The sequence below is a fragment of the Vanellus vanellus genome (assembly GCF_965231255.1).
Source record: "Vanellus vanellus genome assembly, chromosome: 1".
In the NCBI taxonomy this organism is placed as follows: domain Eukaryota; kingdom Metazoa; phylum Chordata; class Aves; order Charadriiformes; family Charadriidae; genus Vanellus; species Vanellus vanellus.
Genome location: NC_138905.1, coordinates 5,321,071 through 5,342,668, shown reverse-complemented (window position 1 = coordinate 5,342,668; position 21,598 = coordinate 5,321,071). Strand labels below are relative to the sequence as shown.

Genomic DNA, 21,598 nt, shown 5'->3' with positions numbered 1-21,598 from the left:
GACAGTGGGGTTACACTAACATGCAGTCCATTTATTTTTGAGGGCTTTTTTTCTTTTGTTCTGTGTTTTGCTTTTATCGAGCCACTGCAAACACTGTGTTGGCCATCAGCATGAACGCAGAGATGCACATTCCCGTACCCGTGATAACTACGTAATAAATACCATCAAAACAAATTAAAAAAAAAATCAATAAAGAAACATATTCCCTTTCCCACCCCCAAGCACAAAACACTTTTAAGTCAACAGAATTTAATCTAGTTTATTCTCAAAAAAAAAAAAAAAAGGAGGAAAAAATATGAAAACAAAACAAAAAAAGCAGGTCTTATCACTAGCAGTAAATAAATTTGTACAACCATTCAGTCTGTATAATAGGATGAAATAAATCTACATCTTTCTTATTTTGGTGCGTTGAATTATACATACAAACAACAATTACAGGAACTTGTTCACAATGCGTATAGACCTGGAGAATGGCTATCTGAAAACCCCTTGTTGGCAATGTCCGCATGTTAACACTGGTTGCCTGACACCATTGGTACTTCCTATGTAAAAGGCCCCGTGGCCCAAAATGAATGATCTCCCTACAGGTTTTATTTATTTAGTTATTTATTTAATTAGTTAGTTAGTTAATGCATCATCAAAACCGTTCTAGCCAGCCCCCTCCCCCTCCCCGGAAACAAAAAAGAAAAAAAAAAAAAACAACCAAAAAAAAACCAAAATAAAAATAAAATAAAAGGAGAAGACATGACTGGCAGTTGGTCCATTTGTTCGTAAGACCGCGTTTCCTCTTGGTCTGCATTGTTTGTTTTTCTGGTTCTTAAATTGTCCTCCCGTCCTCTTTTTTTTTTTTCTTTTCCTTTAAAAAAAAATCTCTCGGAGTCCTTCATGCCTTTTTCTTTACAGCTCCTCAGATGCAATAAAGTCTTCCTCAAATGTACAGTATTTCTTACAATATAAGTTATATGCAATGTTCAGCGTTTTTTATTTTATTTTATTATTTTTTTCACAGCACTAGAGATCTTGTCCAATAGGGAATGCAAGTTCTGAATGGCTTATTCACAAATGGTATCCAGATTCAGTGGGTAAGAATACATAGACGCCATAGTGAGTTCCTTTAAAAAGTGGCAAACATCACTTTTTTAAAACTTTTTTTTTTACTTTTTTCTCTTTTTTTTCTTTTTTTTTTCCTTTTTTGTGCTTTTTGTAGTTTTTTCTGAGTTTTTTTTATTTTTTTTTCCTCTCTTACGCCTTCAAATAACATTTTTATTTATTTTTTATTTTAAATTCTTTTTTCCCCCTCCCATTTGATTCGGGACGTCAGACCCATAACCACACGCCTGCAAAAATGCAAGTATATATAGTAAATCTCATTTTGAGACCGTAAGCATTCAGCAGGGGAGTCTCTCGCTAACCCATGGCAGTGACCATACTGGAAGGATGGTGAGGTCCGAAGGAGAGGCTGGATGGAGGATGCATCGGTGTCGGTGTAGTCAGCATGTGGCTGGAGTGACTGAAAGGTGAAATGTGGCTGATGGAGGACATGTGTCTGGAGAGGGCGGCGGGGTTAAAGGAGCTGCTCTTGGGAAAGTCTTCGAGGTTGTCATGGACCTTTTTGCACTTTTTGGATTTGCTAGACATTTTTCGGTTTCTGGTCTGAATTCCTTCTTTCTTCATAGTCAGGGGTCTGTTAATCTAAACAAAAATCAATTATTTTTTTTTGTGCTTCCATCCCTTCTCCCCAAATCACCGTGGGATTCGTGTATCCCATGCCCGGGCAGTCTCAGGGTTGTGCCCTGCAGCAGCTGGGCAGCCAGCAGCCCCCCCCCCTTCCTCCCCCTCGCTGTTCCCACTGCACACCACAGCTTCACAACCTCTCCCCCACCGCCATCCCAAAATTCAGATCCCACCGGGAACTTTCAGTTGAAATTTCTGAAGACAGAAAATTGCTGGCAGAGCCTCACGGGTGTGAAGCATACCCGAACAACTCGCAGCGGCTGAAAAATTTCAGCTATCTGCACATTAGGTAATTGCACCGTGTTTAGGAACGAAACCAATCATTATCACCTTGAAATATTCCCCGCAGACACCGTCTCACCCCAAGGCTTCCTGACTGATCTAAAACCATTAGCGGCAACAGCTGCTGGGATTTCAGTGCTGCGAGAGGTCTCAGACTTCCACAGTGGCATTAGGGAGCTGGGCAAGCGCTTCACAAAAGTGGCAGGTATTTGTCTTATTTTTCCTCCTTGGGAAGATTTTGCCCTGACCATCCTTTCAGGTTTACTTTAGCTGATCCGATTTTATTTTTAAAGCCTTCTGGGTTTTTTTGGGGGGGTACTGAAATAGGTATCTGTGCTGCCCGGCAGAGTATTTTCTACTTTCATGCAGACGTCTCTATAGGAAACCTAAGCATTATATTCTTCTAAATGGATATAAGCAGCTGCAATGACCAACCATACACCCATCAGCATTGGGAAATGGTAGCAAAAGGACTGTTGAACCTCCCGTAAAAAACTCCTATTGCTGCGTAGAGAGCCAGCATCACAACACGCGTTAGCACGGGTGCCATGAAAGCCCCGAAGACCACACTTGGAAAGGGTTTTATGCATCCAACATCCGTAAACACCCTTAAAAGTGCAGACTTGGGAGTCTATATGGGGATTTATATAGGTCTTGCACTGGCTCCTCTGCAGAATTTCACCTGTAGCAGAAGGCAGGAGAGCCCAGTAAACCCCCCAGGGCTGAACCCCACTTTTCATAGTAAACGTGAGCACACGACAGCGCTGATGGATACTCTGCAAAAGGAAGATAAGGGGGGAAAAAAATGGATCTGCTGTCCACTGGCAACTACTGTCTCAACCGCGGTGAAGCACAATGAAAAGAGGTTCCTGCAAGGGTCCTGAGCAGAAATTCATTCGTAAGGTCTTAAGGGACAAAGCACTCCCTTCTTCCAGATCACAGCAAAGTTTCACTCCTGGCTTATCAGCCAGCCCCTGCTTGGTGCCTTTCCCCGCAGCATGGGAATCGTTCTCGGACTTCTCTCCCCAGGGAAGCAGGGATACAATAGCTCCCTGTTACAGGCGGGGACGGAGGCATCGGGAGAGGAAGGACCAGGCTCATCTGCTCCAGTTTAGGCGTCCCAAAGTTCATCATCCCAGTCTGACTCAGTGACCCCACGTTCTCCGTACCAGCGGCGATGGGAAACTTCACCTCATCCTAAAAATGGGTGAATTAGAGGCTGATCTCTCTACCTCCGGGTAAAGGGAGCCGGAGGGAGCCGCCCCGCTTGCTGAAGGTAGGAGGGAGAAAGCTGCCCATGCACAGCCCAACAGCAGCCCTGGGGCAGCAACAAGCAAAAACCTCAAATGTCATGGGCTTTAAATACAACATCACCCATCTCCCGGGCTTCCTGTCCTCGCCGAGGGAACAGGGATACACACACAAGGAAGGCCCTTTGCTCCAGCTGGATGGCTGGGATGGGAAATCTTTGCCTGCCCTGTTTTAAGTCAGCCGGCAGGGATGCGTTGCCCAGGCTCAAATCCAGGAGGAAGCCCCAAGCAAACCCCACCAGGCAGAAATGCTAGAGGAGACCTAGAAGTCTCAATCCCTGATGAATCCAGCTTGGATTTGGGGAGGCACACATGAGCCCCAGGCTGCCCAGCTCCTAATGAGGATTTGCATAGTGACACAAAGGCTCAGGGGCAGCCAGAATTGATTTCCAGGTGAAGCAACTAAGGTGCAAGCTCAGGAGCTGGAGGTGGCAATGAGATATTAGCCTGGTGCTGGCTCTTGGAGCAAGCATAGGGTCCTGACCCTGTGTAGCTTGGTGTTGTATCCTGCAGGAAAATGACCACTTCCCCAAAGCAACATCTCTCACGCTGAGAACAGATCATCCCAGGCCAGGATTTGACATGAAACTTAAGGATGGGAATACCACTTTAGCTCACGATGGTGACAAAGCCACAGCCAGCCCCGCAACTGGGGACAGAGATGCCATCCAAACCATTAGCTGGACACATGGTCTCACCCTCCTAGCAGGTACCTGACCCAAGTGCCAAACAGATAAGGACTCGGATAAATGTCAGGAGGAGTGAGACCAGCACAGTCACAGCAGCAAGCTGGATTTTTTTTCCAGTGACTTCAAAGGCCACTCACAGCGGAGTTGAAGAGATCCCCAAAACATCAAAGCCATAAAGCCATCTCTGTTTCTGGGGTAGAGAAACGAGAGACCCGGAGGGAAGACCTTCTCCATGAAAATTCATTGTAATAAAAATGACAAACACATGCTAAATTAAAATTAAACCAGCCCAACGCATGTATATGAAATTCATTAATTTCAGATGGAGTCAATTAATTATGGGCAGGAATTATGCTCTTTGTTTTATCATATGCAAAATACCAACTGCTCTGCTCTTGGGACGCATAGCCCTGCTTTAGGACATTGTGAAAGAGGCCTTTTCTGAGGACTTCTACCAAAAACAATGGCAACTCAATCATTTCTACGGGCACAGGCCACTCGGCTGTGCACCTCCAGCAAGGTACACTCCCACCCATCCCCGAAGTGAGTGACTAAAATAACAAGGACGAGAACCTCACATAAAACAGATCAAATCCAGGGGATAGTCTTAAACATTATAGGTCTGATCTTGCTCTGCCTGAAGACAATGGGATTTTGCCATTGACCTCAATAAGGTCCTGTCACTGAAGCGGATTTATCCTTCAGACATAGTCATTACAATGTTGGGTTAATCTTCCAGGCTGGCTGTATCTTAGAAAGCACTCTGGGATGCCACAGGATGAAAGGCACCGTATCAATGTGAAATATTAGTCATTGTTAATACTGGTGTTAATGGAGCTGGCTCTTGTTGAAGTCAGTGGGAGAAATGCCAGCAGCTTCACTAAATGCACCCCAAGACTATTATGATTATTGCTTATATCCTACTGACAAATGGGTTTGCTTAAGCTGTGGGAATCAACAGTAAAACAAACTGATATAGGCCCACGAAAAGAAATAGCTCCATGAAAATCTAGCCCCATGAAAATATAGCCTTTTCTCTGCAGTCATTCCCGGTCTGGACTTTGAAACTGGGTAAGCTTCATCTTCAGATCAATCAATCCATTATAATACCCTGATGATCTGAAGGTCCAAGAAAAAAATCATTAAACCCAAACGAAAGAGAAAATAGGGGGAGGGGGTAAAAAAGCAGTTAGGAATTTGCTACAACCTGGCCTGAAACAGGGTGAAAGCATCTTCTGAGCAGCTAAAGACCTTCCATGGGCATTGACGCACATCTGTGCAGAAACATTCAGCTGCTTGGGAGCGACATGTTATGATGAGCCTTTCTATTTCTGACACCCCTCCTGATGGAGAACCGATGCAGACGAGATACACAAAGGGAGCAGGAGCACAGCCTACACACACAAGTCTTGCACTTTAATGGACCAGACCAATTTGTGTCAGCCAAGGAACCCTGTCCACGTACAACCACCAAACTTCCTCCCTGCCTTGAGTTGATTACAGGACGGTGCTGATGCTATTCACCAGACAGTTAGCACAGCTCCCTACATCTTGCTCCCCAGCAGCCAAAAAGAGAAGGCGTCTCCATGAAGCTACCACCGCCTCACCACTGGTCACAAAAAAACTCACTCATATTTAGCTTCTGAAGCACCACGTGGCATTCACACTCACAGCCTCTAAAGCCATTTGTGTTGCGGGATAATGCTCCAGTGCTCTGCCATCGTGGACCTTCAAAGCTGAGGGTGGTATGTCCAAGGACATACCATACATGTCCAAGGCTGTGATGTTGCCTGTTTCTCACCACAGTAATAACTAAGCAACATCTTAAAAAAGTTTTTTTAAAAAAGAAGGATATATCCACTCATAGCCAGATTTTAGTATCCTTGCGTAGTTATACTGCTGCACACAGTATCTCAATCCTCTAGGGGTTTCATTTAAGCAGGTCCCATTAGTGGAGTTGCTCATAAGGCAAGATACTACTTGACTTTGGTAAGTAGCTGTGCTGAGCTTTTAAGCAGCTGTTGGTGTTTTTAATGAATAGGAAAATGGTTCCAATGTGCCCAAGGCCTGCCCAATGTCACAAATTTCACAGCTGGATCGGAGTTTCCCTAAACAGTGAAGCTAGGGGTCAATTCAGGCCAACTAGGTTCACGGTGTTAGTGTGAACAAGAAAAAGATGTGCTCTTGCAGGCGCGTTTCTGGAGAACCTCAGCACTCAGACACCATTCTAGGCACCTTGAGAGGGATTACTCCAGTCAGATGTTGACAGTGCGGGTAGACACATTTGAACTCATGATTCTGCCACCCTTTGTAGTCACGGGGAGAAACTACAACACATTCAACGACACAAATCACCTCACCCAAACACAGACATCCCCATCAGGTCCAATGAATGGCACCTGAGAAGACCCTATTTTCTTCAAAGTGGGTACAGGGAGAGCAGTTCGGGTATAGGTGTCCCTGTTGTAGGTTTCCCGAGCTACGCGATTCCAGTCCTACCGCCGGTGGCTACAAGGCCAAAATGAAAACATAGCAAAGGGACAGACTCCTCCGGTGAAGCTGGCTGACCTTCCTCCGTTCTTGCCATGAAAACAGTGAACAGAATATATTCTGGTGATATTCTGTGAGCTTTCACTCCAGGTCCAACTCCTTTGTTTGCAGTGATCACTCCGAGAGTTTGATGACAAGCTTTGCTTGCTACATAGAACTCAAAACATGCTGAGGCACCTTCCCACTAAAGGGTAAACACATTTTCCTTTTTTCCAAGAGAGATGGCTCTCTCAGAACAGGTGAAAAATTAGCCTGGTTGGGTTTTTGGTTTTTTTTTTCTACTTAATCCAAACTTGTTTACTCATCCCAAGAAACCAAAGAGCTTGAAATAACAAATGGAAGGGACTGAGACACCACAAGGGCTGGGTGCCCCATGAAACCCGATCTGCCTTTGATGTGTTTGCATGGGTGGACATGAGGGCAAAGCATAGCCCGAGATTTTGAAGTTATACATAAAGCAAATGACCACTAGAAAAAAATATATATATATCAGAGAAATTGAAAGTCTTTTCCTTCTTCTGACATAAGAATTACTCTAATGCCACGTGTGGAATGAGAGTAACAGGAGTAGCCTTAAGAATCCTTTATTAGCAGTATTATTCAGTAGAAGACTTTTCAGATCCCTTTAGCTCTTTCCCTGGGGCACATATCCCTGGTTCCTGCAAGCTGGCTTTGCATAGAGATATTAGATTAAATCTGCCAGCCGTTTCATTTCATTTTTCCTTCCCTTCCATGATGGACACTTTAAAATTCACACCACAGGTTGAGCAGACTCTGCAACCCGCTAAATAAACCAAGTCCTTTTTGGTTTAGGAATCGCTTGCGTCAACCAGGGCAAACACAAGACCTAAACAAGTCATCTTTGGGGACAGGTGGAGGGACTGGACAAAGGCAGCCACAAACCCAGGAAAGATCTAAATAGTTGCTGGCACATTTTGCTTTTTTTCCAGAGTTTGTATTTGCTGGAGGAACCAAGCTACGCATAGAAGGGGTATCGGCTTGCAGGACGGCGTGTTGTCTTTTCCAATGCACTGAGCCCAATCGGCAGCGGATAATGTCTCTCTGTGTCGATCCACCCCTCCTTTCTTGGCTCAGGCATGGGAAAGCTCTAACGTGACCCATGGACAGCCCTGTTTTATACCTCCCCAAGTCGGATCGCCTGCATTTGAGGGGGTGCCACCTCAGCGCTTCAACCCCCGAGGTCCCCAAAGGGATAAAGGAGGTCTCAGCACCACCCCGGAGTGGAAATCCTTAAGTCAAGGAAGAGTTTAGACCATCGAGCACCAAAACCGAGGCCTCGCTATTGACCGTTACAGTCCCACTTGCATTTACAGTCACACTTACATTGTGCAGCTTGTAGTAGAGCCCGCAGGCGTTACAAACGGGATCGCCGTTGGCATTTCTCCTCCACAGGGTGGTAGTGGTGGTCTGACAGTTCGCGCAGGACGTGCCCGCCCTCCTGGCTGCAGACTGTGGGAAGGAGGGGGAGAGACAGGGGAAGAGAAGGAGAGGGGGAGAAAAGCATCCACGTTAAAAAACACAAATAAAATAAAAAATAATAAAATAAAATAAAAGATGCAATCAGCAAAATTGCTGAGAAAGAAAACATCATCCCTGCAAGACTGACGCGCATCAGCAGAGGCCTCCAGAAACTGGCTTGTGAGAACAAATAATAACTCTGAAAAAAATCCCCGAGGTACTTTAATCCCAAATTATATGTGAACTGAATCAGGTGCCAAAGGGCATCCTAAAAGTGAGTGCTAAACCTCTGATAGAACTCATCAAAATTAGCAGCGCTGGCACAGCCCATTCCAGAGGGGAAAATATTATTTAAATGCCAACATGCCTTTCCATCTTAGATTCTCTCAGGCCCCCCAGGGGTCTAATTCTGCAGTCAGGGCCTGAACCAACAATTGCCGGAGTCAACAGCATGAGTCACGCCGGCTCCAGCCAGCGCCGGGTGAGACCCGCGCTGGGCTCGGTGGGCAGCCGCTCGCCGGGTCCGACCGCAAGCACGGCCCGGTCCCGTAAACTCAGCTCAGCTTCAAAGGATACGGGCTCCAGATCGGAAATAACACTGCGGCAAAGAGCGAGAATCCCAACTTTTTAATTACACCCTTCTGCAGCCTAAACCTTCATGTTTATTTAAGGACTGGTAATGAGCCTGAAAGAAGAATTTACCATTTCGTAAAGGGGGAGGGACAAGAAAAGAAGTCTATGTGTCAAGGTGTGTAAAGAAGCTCTTTTTGTTAGCTATGATAACAATTTAGCAAGGCCAAATTTAGCAAAGTCCCTTCTCTTTCACACGCATGAATTCGTGCTTATCATTTAAAAAATGTAACTTTAGCAAACAAATTGTCCTTCTGCCACCGAAGGAGGAAAAGGAGTTTGCAGACTTCTATGTGAACGCGTTCGCATGTTTGCCTGTGTGCAAGTGCCTACAGCTCCTAAAAAAAGACCTTTAGATCCCCATCCTATCTCTTCTTCATCGATACGACATGGTCCCAGAGCTCTGATTTCATCCCGATGTGTTGCTTTCAATGGGGCTGCTCATGTGCTTAAAGTTAAAACATGTGCTCAAGCGATTTGCCAGATCGTAGCAATGCTTGGCACCTTGCAGAACTGAGCCTTTAATGCGCTCTTTTGTGCTCTCACTGTTTCAAATTTACCCCTCACCCCACACAGCCGCACACTGTAGCACATCCAACATTTTAAAAGGAGAAGAAAAAAAAAAAAAAAAAAAAAAGAAATAATACCGCATCTTTGGATACCGTACAACAAACCCAAAATGCAAACATGGACACTGGCACAGCGCTAGCGTTAATACCAACTCTTGTTAGGTCATGTTGCAATTTTAATCATAATTGAATGCGGCGTAGGTGGAGAGAGGACGGGTTGGTTTTGTTTTAGATAGAGTAGGATGATTTTTTTTTTCTTTTAATTAGACAAAAAGGACTACCTAAAAAATAAATAATACGATGCCCATGAGCGTTGGGAAGCACCACAGAGAGCCTGATCTGACAGCGAGGGGCTCTCACCGGCTGCCGGTGGGGACAGCTCCATTTTGCCTCACCATAAACCACACCGACACGAGCCCATCTCAAGCCCGAGGAGGTCTCTAGCTGATTTCATGCTGATGACAAGCAGGAGCTGGGAACGGCACATGGACCTTTGCAAAAACCCCAGCGCCGGCAGGAGAAGCTGAAGCATCCCACCACGAACCGCAGAGCCCCCAACAGATGTGCGCGCACACACCCACCTCGGTCCTGTCCTTCTCCGGACCATGCCACGGCCCCAAATTTGGTTCCCATCAAAATCACCGGGTTAATACATGTGCTTCAAACGCAGCACGGACACAACAGCTTGCAGCGCCGGGCTCTCGTTGAGACCCGGGTGCCGAGTCTGCAGGTCTCTGCCCCCCCCAGCTCCCGCCGGCCGGCACGGGTGGCTCAGGGGCTGGATCGAGTCTCTCAGTGGCAGCTTTGCTCTTATCGGCCCCAAAAATCAAGCCTAAGGAAATTTCTAAAAACCAGTGATATTTGACTCAGCCCACACAGGGGAAACATCCCCTTTGAAGATATTTGGGGTTTCTACACGGCGCTCGCCGTAATTTCTCTTACGGCAAAAAGCCACGCCTGGTCACCCCCTTGCTACCTTCAAGCAACCTCTGACTTAAATAAACGAATAAATCCCAACATCCACTGTCTTCTTGAAAACCTTTTCCATCTGCACCGTTTCCCCTACAAAAATTCAGCGTCGTTAGCTGAATATTTTAAACTCTGTGCTCTTTCGGTCCCAGGCTGTACCTTTTTATGCTGTACCAGCTTACACCGGAGACACCGGCAGTGGGCAGGAAACAATGAATAATATCGCTATTGTAAAAGCTCCAGCAATGGCATCCACTGACGCTAATCACCGACCCAAGCCTGACCATGTAAGTAATGGGATGACTAATAGGGTGCCCTATATCATCCATAGGACCAGACCCCATGGCCCAGTTGCACGGGAGCAAGGACGCAAGTTCAGAAGCTCTGGCAGTGATGAGAAGGTGGAATTGAGGACCGGTGCAGGAGGAACCAAACACTGATAAAGATGCTTAATTAAGGGGCATTTTCAGCGTCTGGATTTACATGGGGTACCCACAAAGCTGCAAGCATCAGCTTCCTAAAACAAGACTACATGTGCATGTGCCTTCTGACGAATCGGCTACCGTCCTTCCAAAACCAGCACAGCTGGACACGGAAACGGAGACCTCTGCATCCACGTGGGCAGGGAAAGGAAGAAAACCCAAAAGAAGGTTTTATCTCAGCAACGGCAGTTACAGGACTGCCACCAGCTTTGACAGGGACAGGAAAGGTATCTAAGAGGGCTGTAGACCTTTTAAGCAGAGTGGTGGCGTGGTACCACCTGCCCGCTCATCATCACCCTACCAACATCTCCAGATCTTCTACCTTTCCCTCAAGATGAAGCAGAGCTGTCTGAGCCTCCTCAGCAAGCAAAGCTTCATCCATCTCCCCTAAACGAAGCCCTTACAAAAACACCCATGGAATTTAATAAGGCTTGGGCTGGGTTCTCAGCACCTAAGGACTTACTCGCCTTCTCTCTCCAACCCCTCGGAGTCCTTCCATTAGTTTCAGCGCGCCTGGGACGAGAGCCTCCGAAACCAGCCCAAGGTCACGCAGGAAACTTGGGGCAGAGGGAGAGGAGCACACACTGGGTTCCCACCCTGAGCCTCCACGCACACATCGCCTTCACGAGTCAGGAAAGATCAAGTCAAGCCACAGACACACACACACACACACACACATCCATGCACACGAGATGCAAACGCAGGCCTAGCTGTGCTGCCTTCTGGTTGGGGTTTTTTTTGGAGGAGGAGGAGGTTAGCAAGGGAAATAAATATAGAGGCAAACAGCGTTAGAGAAGTTTGTCTCTTTTTTGTTTGTTTGTTTGTTTATTTGTTTGGTTTTTCCCCCAGGCAGTGCTGGAAGAAAAATAATATATAGAAAAATCAAAAGTTCCCATTTAGCAAAGGCTGCATTCAAATAATGGGAACTTTTTGTAACTTTAGCTAAACTGCCCAAGATTGGAGTTATTATGCAAGACAAGGTCTCTCTTTACTTTTTTTTCTGTCTTTCTCTTATGTTTTTTTTTCCCCCAGGAATGACCTTTTACAATGTATTTATTTATGTAGTTCATTTTACATGTGCCGGGCTGAGGGTGACTCGGGACATTCTTTCGTGGTTCCATCAGACACTTTTTGAAAGCTCTCCCCCCTCTTTTCCAGCCGCTTTCCTATTCTGCCTCCCCCTCCGCTTGTTTGGATACGCTCAAGCTCCTGTGTGTTTGGGCTGGGGAAACGGAGCTGTTGTTTAGGAGTTATCTCCAGGGCTCAGATATCCGGCAGCTTTTTCCTAGGAAGTTAACTTTACACATAAAGAGAGAACGAGGAAAAAAAAAAAAAAAAAAAGAAAAAAAAATAAAGAAAACGAGGTGTGTGTGTTTAAGACAGAAGGGCCGGGGGAGGAAGAGAAGAGAGCTGCCCAAAAAAAAAAAAATTAAAAATCCCAGCCTGCACTTCCCTCCCTGGAAAGCTTTTCCTTTTTTCTAACAAGGCTATGAAAGATGAGGGAGACCAACATTTTCCTGCATGGGAAAAGCCCGTATAGGAAGGCACGGAGAGGTTTCACCCGTGGGAAGTTTGGGGGTAGAGAAACAAACCCACATCTTCCCCAAAATTTGCGCAGCCGGGCAGAGCCGACACCGCTGCCCCTCGCAGCGTAACCCCTCCTGGGGCCGTATCCTGCAAGCTCATCCCGGCGCCTGTGGGAATAACGCTGGTGCAATTTTGCGGGCATCTCCCGGGTGAGGAAGCTGAATCCTTGCCTAAGAGTTGCCGGACGGAGGCCGTGAGCACCTTCACGGGGAACACGAGGCCAATGAACCACCTTCTCCTGCCTGCAGGGTCCGGCCGTGCCGGGAACAAGTCTCACGCAAACGGCCGGATCCATCCATCAGCTCAGAAACTCCGCGGAGAGGCGAGAGCCGCTTTTCCTCCGCATTTTGAGCCGCTCCCCAGGAGCCCATCCACGTCTGTAATCCTAACGAAACCAAACGTGCCTCTATCCGAAACATTCAATAACTTCCCAAGCAGGGAACGTACTTTTTTCCCCTCGCTTGATATATTTTTTCCCTTTGTGGTTTGCCTGATTATTTGCCAAATATACTTCAACGCATTTCTCAGCCATGCCCACAGCTTCCAGACCTTTTTGTGGCTTCCAGGGAAATTCATAAATAGATGGCTGGGGATGCTGTAGCGTATTGCCTGTACGCAGTGCAGTCACCGGGCTTGCAACTATTATTTCAGATATTTACCCGTGCATTTCTTCTTCCTCCAACTTCTGCGGCCCCGGGCACGCGCTCAACTTTGCACACTCACCGGGTTCTGCCATCCCCTACCTTGTGTCCTCGCTCACACCGACTCGGAGGGGAATGGCACAATTTGAGAGCCACACGGCTCAGGTACGAGTGACCACACCAGGTTCAAGTGGCACCGGGTCCATCAGCCGAGCGCTTTGTAGGACCAAAGTCTGGCTGATGGCACTTTGGTACCCAGCTTGGCTTCCCCCTCCAGGACACTGCCAGCCAAGGGAGACGGAGACACACTTGGGAAGGGGAGGACAACTGTGGAGAGCTCAGGAGAAATCCTGTTCTCCTGATAATCTCTTTGGTCACTGGGAAATGGTTACTCTGCCCTTGTCCCCTGGAAAAAGCCCCATCCTTGGGTTACCATCCAGGACCGCTGTGCAGAAGCATCTGCCCCGTAGTGATCTGGGAGAAAACTCCCCTCTGATTTGCAAGAAGCCCTGGATCTTGATTTTTTTAATCTCTTTTGCAGTTTCCAAGAGGATCAGACAACTGAGGCCCATAGTACCTGGGAGCATCTCTCCGAGCATGTCCCCCCTCCCAGCTCTCTGACGCAGTGGGACCAGATTTTGAAGCTGGCTGAGCTTCCCCTCTCCATCCCAGGATGTGGACAAGGAGCAAAAGTTACAGTGAAAGGAAGAGAAAGAATAAAAAAAAGAAGGAGACTCACCAGCCTTCTCTTGGGTTTGATCAGGGGACGGTTCTGCCCGTTCATTTTGTGATAGAGTCCACAGGCGTTACACAAATAGTGCCCGGTGCCATCTCTTCTCCACAGAGGGGTTGAGGTAGCCCCACAATTTACACACTCCCTGCCTTCTGGAAACAAGAGAGCACATAGTTCACTTAGGGAAAGCAGAGGTGAAAGGGGTTGGGGAAAAAGCCCCCCCCCCCCCCCCCAAAAAAAGACCCAAGCCAACCCCCTGAGAGCCCCAGCCATGCCAGACCCTGCCTTGTCCTCTCCAAGCTCAGGATGTCCAAGCAAGGGCCCAAGGCCATGGCTGAGCGACATCCCTGGCACAGGCTGGGAGCAGTCTGGTGGGGCCCAATCCTGTCCCCTCCTGTCCCCAGCACCACCCTGCAGGCAGCATCAGGCCAGCGTCCCAGCAGCAGGGAAGCAGGATGGTGACAATGACAACCTGAACCCCACGGTGGCTCAAAGGGCTCCCTGGAGAAGCTCTCACCCCTCTCACAGGTCACTCCTTTGGGGCAGGGGGGGGGCTGTCAATCCCCCCTCACCTCTGGACTAAGGGCTCCTGCAGCCCTCCAGACCCCATTTTGCCATATGGACCAGTCAAACCTTGACAGGCTTTGCAGGAGCCTGCAGCCCTCCCGGCCTGAGATGAATAGATACCAAATTTAAGTCCATGCCCCCCCTTTCTGATGTGTCTGAGGACCCCAAGGTCACTCCTTGGGCACTGCCCCAGCTCCCGGGGGGGTGCATGAGCCAGGGGGGCTCTTCCTTTGGCCTCGGGTCAAACCACGTCAAGGACCCTCAAAGTAATCACAGATCGATAACCAAAACGCCTCTCTGGCCCCAGCCAGTACGCAACCCACTCTGCCAATATCCGCTATTGATTAATTTGCAATTGAACTTCCACCGCCCAACCTGCGGAAACCTCTCTGGCTTCCCCACCACATCTGCAGCCTGTTGGTCTATCCCTGGTATTTGGGATCCCAAACGTCCCCTGAGCCTGCCTGTGGGCTTTTCCTCCTTCTTCTGCTTCTTTTTGGCACCCCTCTATCCTCTTCCCGGCTACTGGGAGGGGGTCTCCCCCAGCCCACCGGTTCCCAGCTTGGAGGAGGGAACTGGGGGGGATGTGGGCATGCCTCCCAGCTACTTTCAGAGCGTTGAGTGGGGTTTTGTTGGGTGTTTGGTTTGGGGGTTGTTTTGTTTTGTTTTGTTTTGTTATGTTTTTTAGTTGTGTTGGTTTTTTTCTTGCACTTAATGATACCTCCAGCCCATCTGAGAACAGCAGAAGACCTCAGCCGGCCAGAGCAGAGCTAACTCAGCAGAGAACCGGCTCCCCGCTGCCCCAGCCCGCGCTGCATTCGAGCAAGAGGCATCCGCGCCCTAACCACAAACGGCAACCGTTTTTCCAGAGCCTTTGCACTAAACCCCTCTCCTCTCACCCCCCCAAGAAAAAAAAAAAAAATTAAAAAAAAATTTTAAAAAGACATTTGCAGCCGTTTCTCCCTCTTTCATCCTGTAAAAACACCCCCTCCCTCCTTTTCCTCCAGCACGAACCCTCTTTTGTCTGCGAGCTTCCCAGCTTGCTAAAAATCAACTTAAAAAAAAAAAAAAAAAGAGAGAAAGAAAAAATAGGTGTTGCTCCCGGGGTTGGTTTATCACGAACCGCAGATGTCTCTCTAGAAGGTAAAGTAACAGAAAGTGGCAAAAGGAAAACAAGAGGCGAGGTAGAAGGGGGTGGGGATGGGCAAGGCGGTTTGAAAATACCGCGCAGCCGGTGCCCCGGCGGGAGCTGCGGCTCGGCGGGCCCCGGGGCAGCCCAGCACCGCCCGGTTTGCACCGGGGGCGACAATTAACCGGTCCCTACCCCGACACAGCGCCCGGTCCGTACCGGGGCCGGGCGGGGAGCCGCTCCCGTTAATACCCGGGTCGTTTTGTTCCCCTCCGGTTAAACGGGGCAGCCGCTCCGGGGGCTGTTTGAGTCTCTGTCCCTCTCTTTTGTTTCACTCCATCTCTCTCTCTCTCCTGCTTTCATGTACAAAACATACAGGTCTGGGTTTTTTGTCACTCTAACCGCATCCGGACTCTATTAAAGTTCCTGGCGCTGGATAAACAATGCAACTGTCGCGTGCAGCAGTCTGAAAATAATTGGATTAGCTCAAACATATCAGCTAAATAGAGACAGTCCCTGCTCAGACAGACAGAGTAAATGTCACCCTGGAAAAACCCTGAAAACTGATCTCATTCATGCCAGGCAACCCTGCAGCAGCCTCCTCGGAAAAAAAAAATAGAGAGAGAGAAAAAAAAAAAAGAAAAAAAAAAAAAAGAGTTTTGACTAATCGCCCTTTCCTCTGCACACACACACACACACACACAAACACACAGCCCTCGGTTCACACACTACCCCTCGGTACACAAAAATGTCCAAGCCCGCAGCGATCAGCCGCCGGGAGCCGGAGCCGCGCAACCCCCGCACCCCCCCTCCCCGGGGTGCGCAAAGCGCTGGGACACCACCCCCCCCCAGCTGCCTCCCGAGCGGTGCGGGGCCAGGGAGATGCTTTTGGGGTCTTACATTGGGGGCGGTCAAAGACCCTGGCAAGGAGCTGGATGGGGCCGGGGGTGGTCAAAGCCCGGAGTGGGATGGGGCTGGGGGCTGCCTGGGCGAGCTCCCCCCGCCGCCCCAGGGAAAACCCTCTCCGCATGGGAAGAGGCCCTGGGATAGAGGGAGGCGGAGGGCAGGCGGGGGAAGTTGGCCGGGATTTAGTACCATTATTAAAATACGGAGGAGATACACTAATGCTGCGGTTCCCTCGGTTTCGGTTCCTCCTCGGGCACCGCAGCTGAGCGCACCGGCGGCGCTTGGGGGTGGCGGAGGGGCCGCATCCCCCCCGGGGCAGGAGCCCTACGGCAGCGGTGGGGGTGGGGGGATGATGAAGATTTGGGCTCCTGGGTCGGTTATACACCCCCAGCCCGTGTTGGACAAGAGGGAGTTTGGGTATAAAGCCAGCAGGGTGGGGAAGGTAAAGTTGTTTAACACACACGCACACCCTCGGGGGGCTTCAGCCCCCGCTGCTTTCATCACACCGATGTCTGTGCGCATCCCTCTGCCTGCGGGGGGTGGGGGTAGATATTCCCCTTTCCTCCCGCTTCCCTCCCGTTGCTTCCTCTCCCGAACAAGGGGGATGAAGAAGCCAAAAAGCCCTACCTGTGCTTGACCGTGCTTTCGGTCGCGATTTACACCCGAAGCCGGTAGGCGATCCTCCTAAGAGGCTACTGGGGGGAAAAAGTCCAGAGCCATATTCTGGGACATACGGTGGGTAGGTAGTGATGGGGTGATGAGCGGAGGAGGTGGCTCCTCCTAAAGAGGCCATGCTGCTCCGAGAGTGAGAGGACTCCAGCTTCATGGTATCGGCCAGGGACACCTGGTATTTGATGCATTCCTTCTCGTCTTGCCGGGTAGAGCCGGTGGAACCGGGGGTGGAGATGGACGGATCCGGGGACACATCTTTAGGAGGGGTCGGTGGGAAGGTGAAAAGGTGCGGGCTGGAGTGGCCGGCGGATAAAGTGGAAGAGGAGGCGGGTGGGTAGACGGAAAGTGGTCCCGGTGAGCTGTGATGGATGGAGGTCTTGGAGAAAGGGCTGAGGTTCCAAGGGGAAGCGCTGTGGTGGCTGCTCAGCGCCTTGCTGCCGTCCAGCCAGGGCAGCGAGCCGTGCAGCAGCGGGGGGCGGCACACCTGGCTCCCTGCTCGGAGAAAACACAGCGAAAATCCCGTTACATTCCCTTTGCCACACTGGCAAACCCACCCCGGGGGGGGTCCCGGGCTGTATCCCTCCACCACCGCCACCTCCTTCCCACAGGGCTCAGCATGCGGGGGGGAGCAAGTTAAATTACATCTGATGCAAAGCCCCACTCCCCTTTAAAAAAATAAAATAAAATAAAATTTAAAAGCTGCGACAGCCTGAGGTGGTAGCCCCGCTGCTGCTCAGGAGAGGGTCTGCGGGTTGGGGACCCCCCCCCTTAGCAGGCATGCCAGCCTGGGCACACGGAATTTGGTAAGCCCTCCTTCACTCTCTCCCTTCTCCAGACAATCCCGCGCGGACTTTGAAGGGAAGATCCTGCGTGAAATTGCCAAGCCCCGACTGCAGAAATCTTTCTTTCTTTTTTTTTTTTTTTTTTTTTCTTAGCTGGAAAATAATTTCCCGAAGGCAGCCGTGGGCTATAAACCCTGGGAATATTCTGGTCAAACGAAGAACACCAGAAGATGCCCACAGACGTGATAATAACATTTCCAACAGAACTGCTGGACTAAGCAAACCGCCTAGTTTTGCCTTTTTTTCTTCCACAAGGCTGCATGTAAATGTTTGATGGCTTTTTTTTTTTTTTTTTTTTTGTGGCGGTATGGCACACGCAGAGAGTACCAACTGCCTCAAAAGAAACTCTCCATCCCCTTCTTATGACAAGAGACCCTTCACTTGTATTTTAAAATACAGACATGGACTTTGGGGAAAAAAAAAAAAAAAAAAAAACAACAAAAAAAAACACACCACCAAACCAAAACCTACTAAATTTATGCAGCCAAACCTTGTTTTCTTTGATTGTAAATGTTCTTAAGGGATGGTATCTAATATTTTAAATTAATCACTGCCCTTGCTAAATACATATATATATATCTCCAAAGAGTCAAATCTACCCAAATCCACAGCAACTTGAGCAAATCGCTACAAGCTGAAAAACACAATTATTCAGCTGGAGGACAGCGAGTTTGTGCCTGCTAATAGAGCCCTGGAAACGCATTGACATCTAGAGAGCCTTAACCTCTGTAGGTATCGTGATATGTGTATAGAGGCTGCTAAATATACGGAAGGAGAGATGCAAACACAGATCTGTAGAGCGACAGATAGTGAAAGAGCTGGTGCAGCGTGGACACGTATGTTTGCATGGGAGGTTGTGTGTGTCTAGAAAATCTCCAAGCTGGTTTTCACCGTACCAGAGATTTGTGAACAATACTGAAAGTAGCTGCTCAAAAGGAAGGGAAGGTGGGTTATACGAATAGAAAGGGTCAAGATTCATTATCTTCTCCAGGAAGTAGCACAGTAAATAATATTCAGGCTAGATCAGAGAGACCGCATTTCCACTTTCTGCTGATATATTGGGAAAAAGAAATGAAAAGAAAAGAAAAGAAAGAAAGGACAAAGGCTGCTGATCCTTAGAAATAATTGTTTTAAAGGGACTAATAGCAGAACAATGCAGTTACTGAGCGGAGCCTAATGCAGACTCACACTCAACAAGTAGCTGAGGGCTGGGAGCAGCCCCCTGAAGCCGGCTCGGCTCCATCTACACCCGCTCGTCCCGCTTCTTCTCCTTGATTTTGGGGTGATTTCCACTGCAAACCTCGGGCTTTTTAGATTTCACCACTACAGAGGTTACCGTCCGCCTTTGCAAATCAGCATCTGCTTTTTTCCCTCCTTTTTTTGATATTTCTCTTTTCCCTATTTTTTAGCCATACAGGTAAACTCCAGCTATAAATACTGGATTTTTCCCATTCTTCATAAAAAGATGCCACCAAAACACTACTCATTCCTCTGTGGACCTGGGCCCCATCGGCCCCAGGTGTTTCGCCTCTCTCTAAAAGCTGTGACCCAGGAACAAAATTCACATTGTGGATCATTACCTTCCTGCAGGACCCTCCGGAAAACACACCAGGTCTGATAGCCAATTGCACCACGAGATACATTTTTTTTTTTCCCTTTCTTTCCTATTTTAACACACGCCGTGGTGCGGCCCTGGGTGCATGTGAAAAACTTTCGGCCCAAGCCTAACAAGCTCACCAAGTGCGAATGAAGTAGCCCAAGCGTGAGGACAGCAGGGTCATTTTCACACCCCTGCTCTCCAGCTTGCTTTTCTCCTCCAGAGCAGCTCAATCGTGCAAAAACTAAACACGGTATGAAAACCCTAACTGTTAACCTAATTAAAGAGAGGGGAGGGGGGGAAATTAAAGCGAAAGAGAGGGGGAAAGAGGAAGACGAGATGAAAGGGAAAGAAAGAGAAAGGAGAGCAAGAGAGGGGGGAAAGGGAGAGAGAGGAGAGAGGGGAGATAAGAGAGGAGAGGAAGAGAGCGAGAGAAAGAACGAGGGAAAGAGAGGGAGGGAAAGAAAGCGAGAAATACGAAGAGAAAGAAAGAAAGAAAAGAAGGAAAGAAAGAAAAGAAGGAAAGAAAGAAAAAGAAAGGAAAGAAAGAAAAAGAAAGGAAAGAAAGAAAAAGAAAGGAAAGAAAGAAAAAGAAAGAAGGAAAGAAAAAGAAAGAAGGAAAGAAAAAGAAAGAAGGAAAGAAAAAGAAAGAAGGAAAGAAAAAGAAAGAAGGAAAGAAAAAGAAAGAAGGAAAGAAAAAGAAAGAAGGAAAGAAAAAGAAAGAAGGAAAGAGAAAGAAAAGAAGGAAAGAAAGATTAAGAAAAAAATAAATAGAAAGAAAAGAAGGAAGGAAGCCTGGATTTTGATTTTTTTCCAGTAAGCCAACCCCAAAATCCACCCGTGACGTAGCTTCCCCGCCGGCAGGAGAGGTGCCGGGGTCTGCCCGACGGCAGCCGGGCCGGCGGGGCTCGGGGCAGCGCGGAGCCGCTGGGACCGGGACCAGGACCGGGACCGGGACCGGGACAGGGACCGCGAGCAGGACGGGGACCGGGGCTGCCCCGTGGGAGCCGGGGTCCCGTCGGGGGCCACTCACCGTGGTGGGCCGTGGGGTATCTCTGCACGGTGGCTCTGACGGAGTTGCCGTAATATGGAGGGACGGGGTTGCCTTGTCCGTCGATATTAAAAAGTACATCCACTTCCTCGGCGAGAGGATACTGCGTGGGGTCCATGTAGGTATGGCCAAGCGTGGGGTGGTGCGAGTCCGGGTGCTGCCCATTGAGCACGGCCGGGTGGTGGTGGCTCACCCACCGCGGCTGGTCCGTGGAGACCTCCATCTTCCGCGCTCGCTGCTCCGCCGCTGCTGCTCTTCCTCCTCCTCCTCCTCCTCCTCCTCAGCAAGGCGCGGAGGGCTTGAGATAGGAGGGGGAGACGGTGCTGGAGTTATGCAGAGGTGTGTGGTGGTGGTGGGGGAAGTGCTCGGCGAGTTTGGGGATGTTTCTGGTTAGGTTTGGTTTAAAGCGGAGGGAAGAGGGGGTATGGTGATAAACGATCGATTCCAAAAAAAAAAAAAAAAAAAAAAAAAAGAGAGAGAAAAAGAATATAATAAAAAAGGGGGGGAGAAAGGGAAAACAAACAAACTCAGGGAAAAAAAAAATCTCTACGAAGTGAGATCCCCTCGGTATCTTCCGCTCTTTTGCAGATGTTTCTCTTCTTTGATCACCTGTAACGAGAAAGAGGAAAGGGAAGGAGCAGAGAGAGAGAGAGAGAGGCAGAGAGAGAAACGTGCTTGAGAAGTTCTGAACTTTAGCACCTGACTTTTTAGGCAGGAGAAAACCCATCCCATCCCTCGGCAGCCATCCCTGGGAAGCGCCTGCTCTGCCCTGGACCCACCTCTCTCTCTCTCTCTCTCCCCCTCCCTCCCTCCCCAGCGCCTCTTTCTCTTTCGCTCTCTCCTCTCCCCGGCCCGGAGCGGAGCCGAGCAGCTCTAACCGCGCTCCTGCCGCCTCAGCTCTTACTTTTGTTCTTTTTTTTTATTATTATTATTATTATTATTATTATTTTATTATTTTTGGCTTTTTTTAATGTCGCCGCGGTTGTTTGTTTATTTGTTTATTCGCTCCGTTCGCACCTGAGAAGCTCCAGTGGCTTAAGCCGGTGAGAACTTGTGCCATTCGCTGCTCTGCAGCCCAGAGTCACTTTGATTGCTCATTAATTATTATGCAACCGAGAAAGGGGAGAAGAGGGGGGAAAGAGAAGAGGGGGGTAAAGAATCGAGGAGTTGGGGGGGGGG

At 48.8% G+C, this 21,598-nt stretch overlaps 1 protein-coding gene across 2 annotated transcripts; it reads right to left on the bottom strand.

The window, feature by feature from the left end:
- Nucleotides 1-239: 239 nt before the first annotated feature.
- On the bottom strand, nt 240-20,642 carry GATA3 (GATA binding protein 3; the record flags this gene model as incomplete). 2 transcript variants are annotated; one of them, XM_082498536.1, is made up of 5 exons in its annotated part: nt 240-1,692; nt 7,910-8,035; nt 13,662-13,807; nt 16,885-17,421; nt 20,402-20,642. In XM_082498536.1, 5 exons carry the CDS (start codon nt 20,640-20,642, stop codon nt 1,408-1,410), a joined length of 1,335 nt encoding a protein of 444 aa, XP_082354662.1. In that variant the 3' UTR covers nt 240-1,407. The 2 variants fall into 2 exon arrangements, with proteins under 2 accessions (XP_082354662.1, XP_082354663.1); XM_082498537.1 differs by having other exon boundaries at nt 13,662-13,804.
- Nucleotides 20,643-21,598: the final 956 nt, after the last annotated feature.